General features: G+C 44.4%; 2 protein-coding genes across 2 annotated transcripts; both read right to left on the bottom strand.

The window, feature by feature from the left end:
- Positions 1-844: 844 nt before the first annotated feature.
- On the bottom strand, positions 845-2924 carry LOC123045587 (pentatricopeptide repeat-containing protein At1g09900). The gene has a single exon (XM_044468701.1). The coding sequence runs from the start codon at positions 2868-2870 to the stop codon at positions 1077-1079; it is 1794 nt and encodes a 597-aa protein (XP_044324636.1). The 5' UTR covers positions 2871-2924; the 3' UTR covers positions 845-1076.
- Positions 2925-3527: 603 nt separating this feature from the next.
- On the bottom strand, positions 3528-7198 carry LOC123045589 (peptidyl-prolyl cis-trans isomerase FKBP53). The gene is made up of 12 exons (XM_044468702.1): positions 6954-7198; positions 6782-6855; positions 6438-6652; positions 6180-6307; positions 6014-6103; positions 5357-5600; positions 5053-5271; positions 4576-4798; positions 4283-4367; positions 4167-4208; positions 3994-4042; positions 3528-3913 (listed from the first exon to the last, which is right to left on the bottom strand). The coding sequence occupies exons 1-12, from the start codon at positions 6967-6969 to the stop codon at positions 3835-3837; spliced, it is 1464 nt and encodes a 487-aa protein (XP_044324637.1). The 5' UTR covers positions 6970-7198; the 3' UTR covers positions 3528-3834.
- Positions 7199-11362: the final 4164 nt, after the last annotated feature.

The following is an 11362-nucleotide window of genomic DNA, read 5'->3' as shown; positions in this document are numbered from 1 at the left end:
CGCAAAAAGGATATTTTAATATGGACTACATATCGACTGAAATAAGTGGACAAGCACGCTTAAACATGTTTATATACACCCGATTTAGAAAAAAGCTAGAACATCTTATATTTGTGAACGGAAGGAGAACTATATAATTGTTTGTTACTACCTTCGTCCCGAATTACTTGTCACATAAATGGATGTATCTAGAACTAAAAATACATCTAGATACATCCATGTCTGCAACAAGTAATTCAGGATGGAAGGAGTACAATTCATACATTAAGCTTGTATATGTAAAGTCCTCTGTTCTGTAGCAAAGTAGCTAATGTCATACTTTGTTTTTCATTTTCAACGATAGCCCATACTGGTTTCATTATTGGCTTGTATGGTGCCTACATGAACTTGTTCATCACAGTAAATTATAGCGGCATTTTTGTGCAAAAAGAAAAGAGAAAAACTTCAAATAGACTTTCTTAGTCTCCGAAATTTTGTATGTGTCTGGAGAAGGTTGAACACGAACGAATCATATTTAGGAAAATAGAACTCCTCTAGCAGTTTGTCTAGGCACGATGCCTAAATCCTGGCTCCACCCTTGTAAGTCAGCTACTTTACCAAAAACTATTAAAGTTATATAATAAAAAACATCAGCAGACATACAACATTCCAGCTACTTGAACCTCCCTAGTTTTAGTCCCAAGATAGTTACCTATCAAAATAACACAAAGAAAAATAAAATCCAATACTAGAAGCGACTAAATTACCAACCATCCATGCAGAAGTTTCAGACTCAAGGTCAAAAATATACTATTCTGTGGTTACAAGGTTTAATCCATCATATTTTCATTCCCACACACTGATATTTTGTTAAACTATCCACGAAGATTGTGATTGACCAGCCAAAATTGCAAGATAATTGAGTACATTGTTACACAACAATCTTAAGATGGAGACTAAGCTCTAAGCTACGATACGGCTAAAGCAGAGAGAACTTACATATCAACAAAACTGAAGCAGTGTGTAAGCACTATCCTACCTCATCGCTATAACATAACAAAGTTAAGAGCACAAGCTAGCCTTGATGTCATCATAACTTAAGAAGTGTGAATATTTTGATCAGACAGCGAAGCATCACTGTTGGTCAAATTGTCAACGACAACATCTCTAGAGCTCAACTTGCTTAACAATTCTCTTGCCTCCTTCATATAGCCTTCATGTGCCAAACCATCAATGAGTATAGTGTAAGTCGATTCATCAGGCATGCAACCATCAGACACCATATCAGCAAAAATATCAATAGCATAATCTGTTTTCCCATTTCTGCAAAGCCCTAAGAGTATTGTATTGTAGAGAACAGCATGGGGTGATATGCCTGTATCTTGCAGTTTATGAACCACCTGGATTGCCTCTTCAACTTTATCATCTTCATCCAGAAACTCGGCTAACAGCTCATATTTTACCTCTGAGTTGAATCCTTTGTTGCCCATTTCATTCAACAACTCAAGGGATTGCTCCATGTTGCCAGTTTTGGCAAGCCCGTCTATTAGTGTACTGTAAGTGACTGAATCAGGATAGCAGCCTTTCTTGGGCATTTGCCTAAATACTTCGATGGCCTTCAGCGTCAACCCTTTTTGACACAAGATACCAATGAGTGTATTGAATGGTGAAATATCTGGAAGTTGATCAGTTTGGCTCATCTTCGGCATTAGCTCCTCAGCATCCTCCCATTGATCACCACTGCACAAAGCCTTCACTAAAATGTTATAGGTAGTGGTCTTAGGTTTACAACCATGGGATTCCATCTTCACTAGTAACTCCAAGGCATTAGCCACATGGCCTTGCTCACAAAGGGCACTGATGACAGCATTGTAAGTAGCAATATTTGCCGTGCATTCATGCTTTGACATTTTCTCGAGAAGCCTAATCGCCTGCTGGAGCAATCCTTGTTGACACAAGGAACTGATGACCACACTGAGGGTTGCTTCGCTCGGGGGACAATTCCCCCTGAACATCTCATCTATAAGCTCCTCAACGTCCGCCCACCGCCCGGCGGTGCGCAAACCTTTCAAGATAGTGTTGTAGTTGACGGTGTTTGGCGTGCACCCGTGAGAAGGCAAGGTGTTCAACAACTCACGGGCGCCGTCCACATCGCCTTCTCTGCACATTCCGTCCATGATAACATTGTATGTCACGTTGGTTGGCGTGCACCCCTCGGCGCGCATCAGATCGATCAGCTCCATGGCCTGCCTGTACCCGCTACCCTTGCACGTCGCCTCAAGGAGGATGTTGTAGGTGACGACGTCAGGGGGGCAACCCCGGGAGAGCATACCGTCGAGCACCACGAGCGCGTCCGTGACCTGGCCGCGCACGCACAGCGCGTGGATGAGCGGGTTGTAGGCGTACGCGCTGGGCCGCACGGGCATGCCGTCCACGACGCGGCGCGCCTCGTCGAGCCTCCCCACGCGGCAGTACCCGTCGGCCAGGGCGCTGTAGGTGACGGCCGTGGCCGCCGAGCCGCACGCCTCGACGACGCGCGCGGCGTCGTTGAGGCGGCCCCGGCGGCAGAGGTCGCGGACGAGCTTGTTGGCGAGCAGGACGTCGGGCGGGCAGGGAGAGGACTCGACGACGCGGAGCGCCGCGTCGAGGTCGCCGCGGTGGACGAGCGAGCTCAGGCGGCGGTCCTCGGCGTGCAGACGGCGCGGCGGCGGCGGGGGTGGGTCGGGGTTGGGCTTGGGGAAGCTCGGCGCGTTGGGGTTGGAGCTGCGTGGGCGCACGCGGTGGCGGCTTGGGGATGTGCGGCGCGGGTGGTGGGGGTGGCCGGAGTAGGAGGGAGGGGGTGTGGGGAGGAGGAGGCTGCAGAGGGTGGGAGGAGATGGCGACGAAAGCATCGTGCGTGTCTGGATTTCCTTGTTTCGGGCAGGGGATGAGCCGTGTATGTGGGCGCTGCCGCTGCTGATCAACTAACTTCACATTGGAGTGGCGTAGAAAATCCGAGCGCAAACAGCACAGTTGCACCTTGAGAAACACCAAGGCAATTACCTGAAATTTCTGCAAGTACGCAGGATAAAAAAAATCAATTCTAATTTTGAGAAAATATCCGCTGAAACCAGATCACAGTGAAAACTCAGTGAAATCATGTTTGGAAATTATAAAAAGTATATAAAGAAATATTAATCAGGTGACGTTCTCACTAAAAAAATAGAAAAAAAGGAAATGACGTTCTAGAAATATCGTTTTTAATCTAAATCATATTGACAAATTCAGCAATGTATAATGATGATTATTTTCATTTTCACTAATGTCGTGTCAGGCTTTATTTACTCCCCTGAATTATAATGACATTCTCACTAAATTATTTAGTTCGAATTCGAAATTGCATCTCACCGGATATTTTCTCCTACACTTCCATACAACAGGGAAGCGTCCTTAGATTTGTGGCAACAGTCGAGTTCAGCCAAAAAGTGAAAATTGACATTCAACCATCAGACAATGGGATCCAACTAAGATAACGTAAAATGGAGCAACTAGTATGACATGTCCTACGATAGTTCAAAACTGTGACATCCATTCCTTCAGTAACAAGTCTTATAGCGTGATTCCATAAGAATGTCAACGAGCCACAAAATCATCACAGTGATAAGCTCAGTTGCAGCCCAGGCCAATGTTACGCCCCCAAAATTAGCCCAGATGGCTTCGTCTGACATGTAGAGCTGATGAAAAAACAAGGTACATAAAAACAACTGTAGGATGTTGTTGACTGAAGCTATGGCGATGACGGAGGAAAATGGTGTTTCTTGGATTTGCGCAACCGTCTCAGTTTGTCCTCGTCCCTTTTGGTAACCGGTCACCTCCTCACTGTACGTTCATTAGCTCCACATCAAACAGAAGAGTTGAGTTCGGCGGTATTTCCCCGGCCTTCTGGTTTCCATAGCTACAAAGAGTGCACAAATCAGAATCGAAACAAGCAGCTCCTGATGTAAAAGCGATGTAGAAGCAGTATATATGTCCTACCCCATAGATGGTGGAATTGTAAGCTTTCTTTTGTCCCCAATGCGCATACCTATAACAAGCAAACAAGACAGGATCATAAGAGATAATGAACTAACCACATGTATCAGGTACGGAGTACAACATATGCAATAGCCACAGTTATGTGTTGGATGACGATTTGAGAAATTAAATACCGTTGACACCAATGTCCCAGCCTTTAATGACCTGTCCAACACCTGCATGAAAGTGACATTAAAACCAATACTAACAAGGATACGAGTACGCTAGAGGGTAAAACATCAGAACTTACCAAGCCTAAACGAAAAAGGCTTCCGACCAACATTAGAGTCAAAAATCTTGCCATTCTTCAACTTGCCAGTGTACGTGACAAAAACCTAAAGAAGAATTCAATTGTCAGTAATAATAGTTAAAATATATACATAATAATCCAAGCATACAAAACTCTCTGCGTGGTCAAATTAATTAGAACAATGCGACGGCAAGTACATATTGATTACACTGAGCATTGAAAGTACTGAGAAATTGCATTAATAAATGGTAGCCTGAACGGAGTTCTGCTGGTGCAACCTAAAAAATGTTTACCTTTTTCCCAGGGGTAGCTTTTTTACCATCTGGTTTGCCCAACGCCACCGTCTGAACAATCAAACCATTGCCATAAGTCCGTGCTTTGGGTGATGTCTGCTCCTTGCTAGCTGAATTCATAACATCAGTCTGTGCCTGGTTCTCACTTCCATTGTTCTCCTTTGTTTTCTTCTTGTTCTTCTTTTTCTTGGCCCCCTGTTTACTAGGCTCCTCATCATTGTCTCTATAACAAAGAAATGAGATGATTCCATCAGAAATGCACTCAGTATGGAAAGCCAGACACAATATATATATAAAAAAAAAGACCAACCCAAGGGCTAACCCTCGTTGGCATTTATTTATAGGAGAAACTCCGTGAGCACCACGCATCCAAGCCGGGACTTGAACTTGAGTGGGCTGGCAGCAACCTCAGCTGCCTAGCCAACGGGTCGACGCCCCGTCCTCCAGACACAATATATGACAGCTTAACATACGTACGTTATGGTTTTCTTATCAGCTTGCTCATCAGTGTCACCTTCAGAAGCACTTTGCTTCTTGCTTTTCTTTTTCTTCTGTTTGGCTGCAACGGTGTCAGCTGAGGAAGCTAGCTTCACCTCCTTTTCTTCATCGTTTACCTTCTCACTGTCCACAGCATTCCTTTTGTCCTTGGCCTTTTTCTTTTTCTTTGAAACCACATCATTTTCAGCATTAACCTCCCTGGGATGACAGGCAAAATTAAACACGTGTTGCTTCATCATGATTAAACAAATCAGCAAGGGGAAAACAGTGAACTAGCATGTACCCTGACGACTTGTGAGGATCATTAATAGCATCACTTTTCCTTTTCCTGTCTTCAGTACTAGTCCCATTATTTAGATTCTTATCCTTCTTGGAACTACCTTTAGAACTCTTCTTTGATTCAGAAACAGGAAAGCCGTCTTCATCTTCACTTTCCACGGATTCAGCAGGTAGGGTCCTAACAGCAAGCTGAAGTCGAGAATTATCATCAACAGGCTTCTCATCCTCTTGAATCTCCTCAATGACAACTGCAAAATTTGCCCACATTGAAAGAAAAATCATGAGATGATCTGAGGCCTGAAGGCCAATAGCCCATGCATTTCAACGCCAATAGCTCAAATGGCAACATGACTTCTATTTTATTTTACGGACAAATAAGGACAGAATTAACAATGCTGATTCTATATAAGCATGCACATAAATTCACTGTGCCATCTAGAGAATCTAGGCCTAAGAAACTGGCATATACCATCTAATCCAACACACCGGTGACATACTAATCTGTGCTAACTTCAACCTGATAAACACATGCAGACAAGCACTTACTAGGCCTACATTCGACTGACTATGTACAATAGTTCTCCTATGCGCATTTTCCAATGAAAGAAATTGCTTACATCATGGAAAGTCGGGACCTAGGAAATGGAATTGGAAGCATTACCTGAACTCTTGCCTCTACCTTGGTTGTACATCAAATCCTCATCATCCTCTGAATCGTAGTCCTCATCATAGTCTGAATCATCTTCGCTGTCTGAACATCCCAGGCTCGTCAGAATCAGTATTACAACAGCATGGCTTGCACAATGGGATTAAATTTACAAGCATACCTGTGTTCATCTGGCCATGGGATACTGGAATGACCACATCATCATCATCAGATGCCAAGAAATCATCATCGGAGCCTTGAAGTGACTCACTACCAGTATCACTGTCACCAATGTCCTCGTACACATCACTAACAAAATACTTAAGGAAAAGAAACCACACTGACAACAACTCTCAACCAGAGAAAATAATCCCAGTAATCAACTATCATCAATTGCATCATCAAAGAAAATAAGTAACAGAAACGAAACAAAGGATACCCAATATAGTATCCAGCCAAGTGAACGCTCCTCGACCCAAGCACCGAGAACGTCACGAACTTCTCCTCGAACTCGAGGTCCAGGTGGCAAGTCACCGACTGCCCCGGAATCAGGGCGCAGAGATACACGGGCTCCTTGTTCTTAACGGTGCACTGCAGCTGCACCAAGTTCGTCTTCCCCTTCTCCACCTTGCCAACCTCGGCCCCCAGAGTCGCCTGCGTTGTCCACCAAGAAGAATCCAACACGGTTACACAACGTAGAGTGATTATACCGCAACCAGGAACCCCGACCATCTCGTGACATTAACAGGGGAAATCGAAAGTTAAGGGCGAGAAATCGCGGACCTGGGTGAGGCGCAGGCGGCCGCGGCGCGGGCTGTGGGTGTGCGTGTAGGGCTTCTCTGGCTTCACCTCCGCACCTGGAAGCAAGCGGCCAAGAGATTAGACATGGAAAAGGAAAAGGGAGAACACGGAGAAATTGACGGCGGCGTCCATGGCGGCCGAGCCGAATGCTTACCCCAAAACGAAGACATGTCTGCCACTCAACCGAATGTGCCGATGCGCCGCAGGATGCTTCGCTCTCGATGGGAGGAGATTGGCTTAAAACGGCTGGGGGTTTGGATGCTTCGAGGAGGTGGTAGACGGCTGGCGGACGGCGGCGACAAACCCTAAAAGTGGGGTTTAGGGGCGGCGGAGAGGAAGGACGCCCAACGCAACCAACTTGTGCGATTTGATTTGGGCCTTGAGTATTGCAGGATGGGCCTCCAAAGAGAACGGGGAATTTAACGCGTTAAAACGTCGTTGTGTGGTATAGTCGGGCCAGGCCATATTTTGGTTTTCCACGGTGCCTTTTTTCCTCCTTGCATTCTTTTATTTTTATTTTTATTTTTATTTCACTTTTACTATTTTTTTGCGTTTATTTTTCCTTTTTAATTTTTTTTCAGATTTGTCCATTGATTTTTTTTCTATATATATGTTTTTATTACTTTTCTCGTGTACTTGAATTTTGTTTTATTTTGCGAGAAAGCTTCTAATCTATTCATGAACTATAAGGTAGTACTTCTCGCAAAAACTTACCAAGAGAGAACAAAGAACATCAGAAGTAAAATATTACATCCAGGTTCGTAGACAATTTAGCGACAACTACAAGCATTGAGGGAGCCGAAGGTGCGTTGTCGTGCATGATAGGCTTATTACGGATAATATCATTTGTGTGTATGAATGTTTGCCATTTTATGAAGCGTGGCAAGGCAAAGCCACACAACTATTGTGCTCTATAGCTAGATATGATGAAAGCATGTGACAGGCTTGAGTGGACTTATCTCTAGGCTATTATGGCCAAGCTTGGACTTGCTCAACCTTGAATTGAAATAGTGATGGGAATGGTCAGGTCAATGTCTTTTTGTCTTTTTTAACGGGGAGAGACTTGAATAGTTTAAAACCCCAGAGCTATTCGACTGAGAGACCTAATAAACCCTTATCGTTTACTGATTGTGACAGAGGGCCTTTCGTAACGTTTAAAATCCAGTTCCCATTCATCAAATTTGGGCGACATCAAAGTGGCCCCAACATTCCTGATTGTTAACCACCTTTTTATTTGCAGATGACAACCCGCTGCCTTCTTAGTCTAGTGTGAGGGGGCGGTTATAGTATCAAAATATTTGTTACCACATATTGTAGTGCTGCACGATAGAGAGTGAATCATGGTAAGTCTTTCACCTTCTTTAGTAAGGGGTGTCCTCGGTCCATTCGTGATAATGTTAAGAACACTCTGCATGTCTAAAATAAATCCCTAAATGATTGGTATCTCGGCATGCCTACCTATCGAAGTGGGTCATTCAAAGAATGGAACTTCCAAGTATTTAAGGGACCGAGCATGGAAGAGAGTGAGGGGTTTGGTGGAAAAGCTTTTGTCATCTGCTGGCAAGTAGGTTCTCATCAAATCGGTGGCATAAGCGATTCCAGTCTCCACGGCTTGTTTTTTTATTAACGAGAGGTTTGTGCGAGAATGTATGTCAATTATTTGAAAAATTTGGAGGGGTGGCAAGCAAGGGAGAAGGAAACCTTGTTGGGTTGCATGGGATGACTTGACCAGACTAAAGTATGTAGGAGGTCTTGGCTTCCGTGACCTGGCGATATGATGAGTGATATTTTTACACTCATCTACCCTTAGTTTAAACTGATATATTCAATTAAATCGGTATATCCGCTCTGATATTGCTACTAATGACTAATGGATGCATAGGATTCCACAAAATCCTCTCTTTTCTTGTGTTTCTATGGGAAATGGGCTAAATATGGACGAAATCAAGTGAGAACATGGAAATGAGTAAAGGAGGAGATAGAAGAAATCAGGAAGAGGCGCATCATAAGAAACAGTGCAAAAGACGGCGTTCCATACGACCGCGACCGCTCACATGAGCGGTTGTGTGGGGTGGAAATCGAGGCTCCTCGTCCACCTGAATGACTTTTATAAACGGGTTGAGGCCGAAATGTTAACAAAACGAGCGTGAGCGGAGCCATAATCGGGTCATCTCCCCCACCCCACCCCACCCCACCCCACCCCTCATCAACCCTAGTCATCGTTTCCCATCTCCATCACCACCATAGTTATTCCTCCACTGGATCATACTTGTAATCATGTATCAGACATGACATCCATTATAAGACATATTATCAATCAATCTACCTTCATGATGTGTTCTTCATGTGATCTGATCTCCATGTGTGAGTAGTTCGGTAAGGTATGGGCTGATGCAAGAGCCTTGCAACCCGATGTATTTGTTGTGGGGGTCAATGGGAGTGCTTTGAATTAACGTCTCGTATGTGTGAAATAAAGTTGTTCTGTAGATGTCTCTTGTATCGCATGTGTTATTCATCCCTGCAGGTACTCAGGATCATGGAGAGCGAGCCACAGAGAGGCTAAGGGCAGGGAGACAGTGAAGTGTTATTCTGAACACCAGTGACAGAAAGGTTTAGTATGGTAACATGGATCCTAGCCTTGGGGATACAAGAGGTGTAGTCATTAAATGCCCAATGTTTTCGTCTGATTATAGAAATCTTAATTATCGAGGCAACACCGCGAGACAGATAGGCCTTCAGTTGGACAAATGACTCTTTATACAGGACGTGTGTCGGTCAAGACGTAATTTGGACACATCCTCCACTTCGGTTCGTAACAAGCACATCTCGATGGGTGACTCCCAGTGCAGAAATTAAGATCATATTTGGTCCCAACATAAACATATGGTTGTAAACATTAAGACCTCATACCCATGCATATCTTTTTTATTATAAGTGTTCCCTTTCAGTTGTTTGATTTTGATCCGGTCAAAAGTTGGAATTGTTCTTTAACAAAAGTTTGCTTGAGACCCTAGCTTCAAGGGACCATCCTCCTGTAAGTTTGATAACTCAAGGTCACCTATGGGGAATAAGACGAGAATCCTTTCTGCTCCATTTCTGGATCAGCAAAGGAAGTAATCAAGATATTTGATCTAGTGAGTCTATCAAGACAGGCTATCAAGATAGGCTTGGCGAATAATGTGTGATCCTTCATCTCTTGGTGCTAAGATACTTAAAGCAACATATTTTCTGGGTAGTTTGTTGTTGGAAGCCAAGCTGGGACCGCACCCTTCACAAATTTTGCGAGCCACTCTAGATGGTCGTGATATTATGGCTTGGGGAATTATCAGAAGAATTGGTGATGGGGAGACCACGAGCATTTGGGATCACAACTGGCTTCCAAAGGATATCTTCGAGCGGATGATCACTTTTGGCTGAGTTGTTTGATGCCATGATACGTCTCCGTCGTATCTATAATTTTTTATTGTTCCATGCCAATATTATTCAACTTTTATATACTTTTGGCAACTTTTTATACTATTTTTTGGGACTAACATATTGATCCAGTGCCCAGTGTCAGTTCCTGTCTGTTGCATGTTTTTTGTTTCGCATAAACCCAATATCAAACGGTGTCCAAACGGGATAAAAATGGACGGAGATTTTTTTTGGAATATTTATGATTTTTGGGAAGTAAAATCAACACGAAACAGTGTCCGGGGTGGCCACGAGACAGGGGGGCGCGCCCTCCCCCCTGGACGCGGCCTGGGCTCTCGCGGGCCACTCGTAAGGCGGTTGACGCTCTTCTTTTGGCGCAAGAAAGCTAATTTTATGAGAAAGATCTGGGCGAAAGATTCACCCCAATCGGAGTTACGGATCTCCAGATATAAAGGAAACAGTGAAGGGGTAGAATCAGGGAACGCAGAAACAGAGAGATAGATCCAATCTCGGAGGGGCTCTCGCCCCTCCCAAGCCATGGGAGCCAAGGACCAGAGGGGAAACCCTTCTCCCATCTAGGGAGGAGGTCAAGGAAGAAGAAGAAGAAGGGGGCTATCTCCCCCTTGCTTCCGGTGGCGCCAGAGCACCGTCGGGGGCCATCATCATCACCGCGATCTTCACCAACACCGCCGTCATCTTCACCAACATCTACATCACCTTCCCCCTTCTATATTCAGTGGTCCACTCTCCCGCATCCCGCTGTACCCTCTACTTGAACATGGTGCTTTATGCTTCATATTATTATCCAATGATGTGTTGCCATCCTATGATATCTGAGTAGATTTTCGTTGTCCTATCGGTGATTGATGAATTGCTATGATTGGTTTGAGTTGCATGTTTTATTATTGGTGATGTCCTATTGTGCCCTCCGTGTTGCGCAAGCGTGAGGGATCCCCGCTGTAGGGTGTTGCAATGCGTTCATGATTTGCTTATAGTGGGTTGCGTGAGTGACTGAAACACAAACCCGAGTAAGTAGGTTGTTGTGTATGGGATAAAGGGGACTTGATGCTTTAATGCTATGGTTGGGTTTTACCTTAATGAATCTTTAGTAGTCGAGGATGCTTGCTAGAGTTCCAATCATAAGTGCAT

This window comes from Triticum aestivum, chromosome 2B (assembly GCF_018294505.1).
Source record: "Triticum aestivum cultivar Chinese Spring chromosome 2B, IWGSC CS RefSeq v2.1, whole genome shotgun sequence".
Lineage (NCBI taxonomy): Eukaryota > Viridiplantae > Streptophyta > Magnoliopsida > Poales > Poaceae > Triticum > Triticum aestivum.
This window is presented reverse-complemented; position numbering and strand designations above follow the sequence as displayed.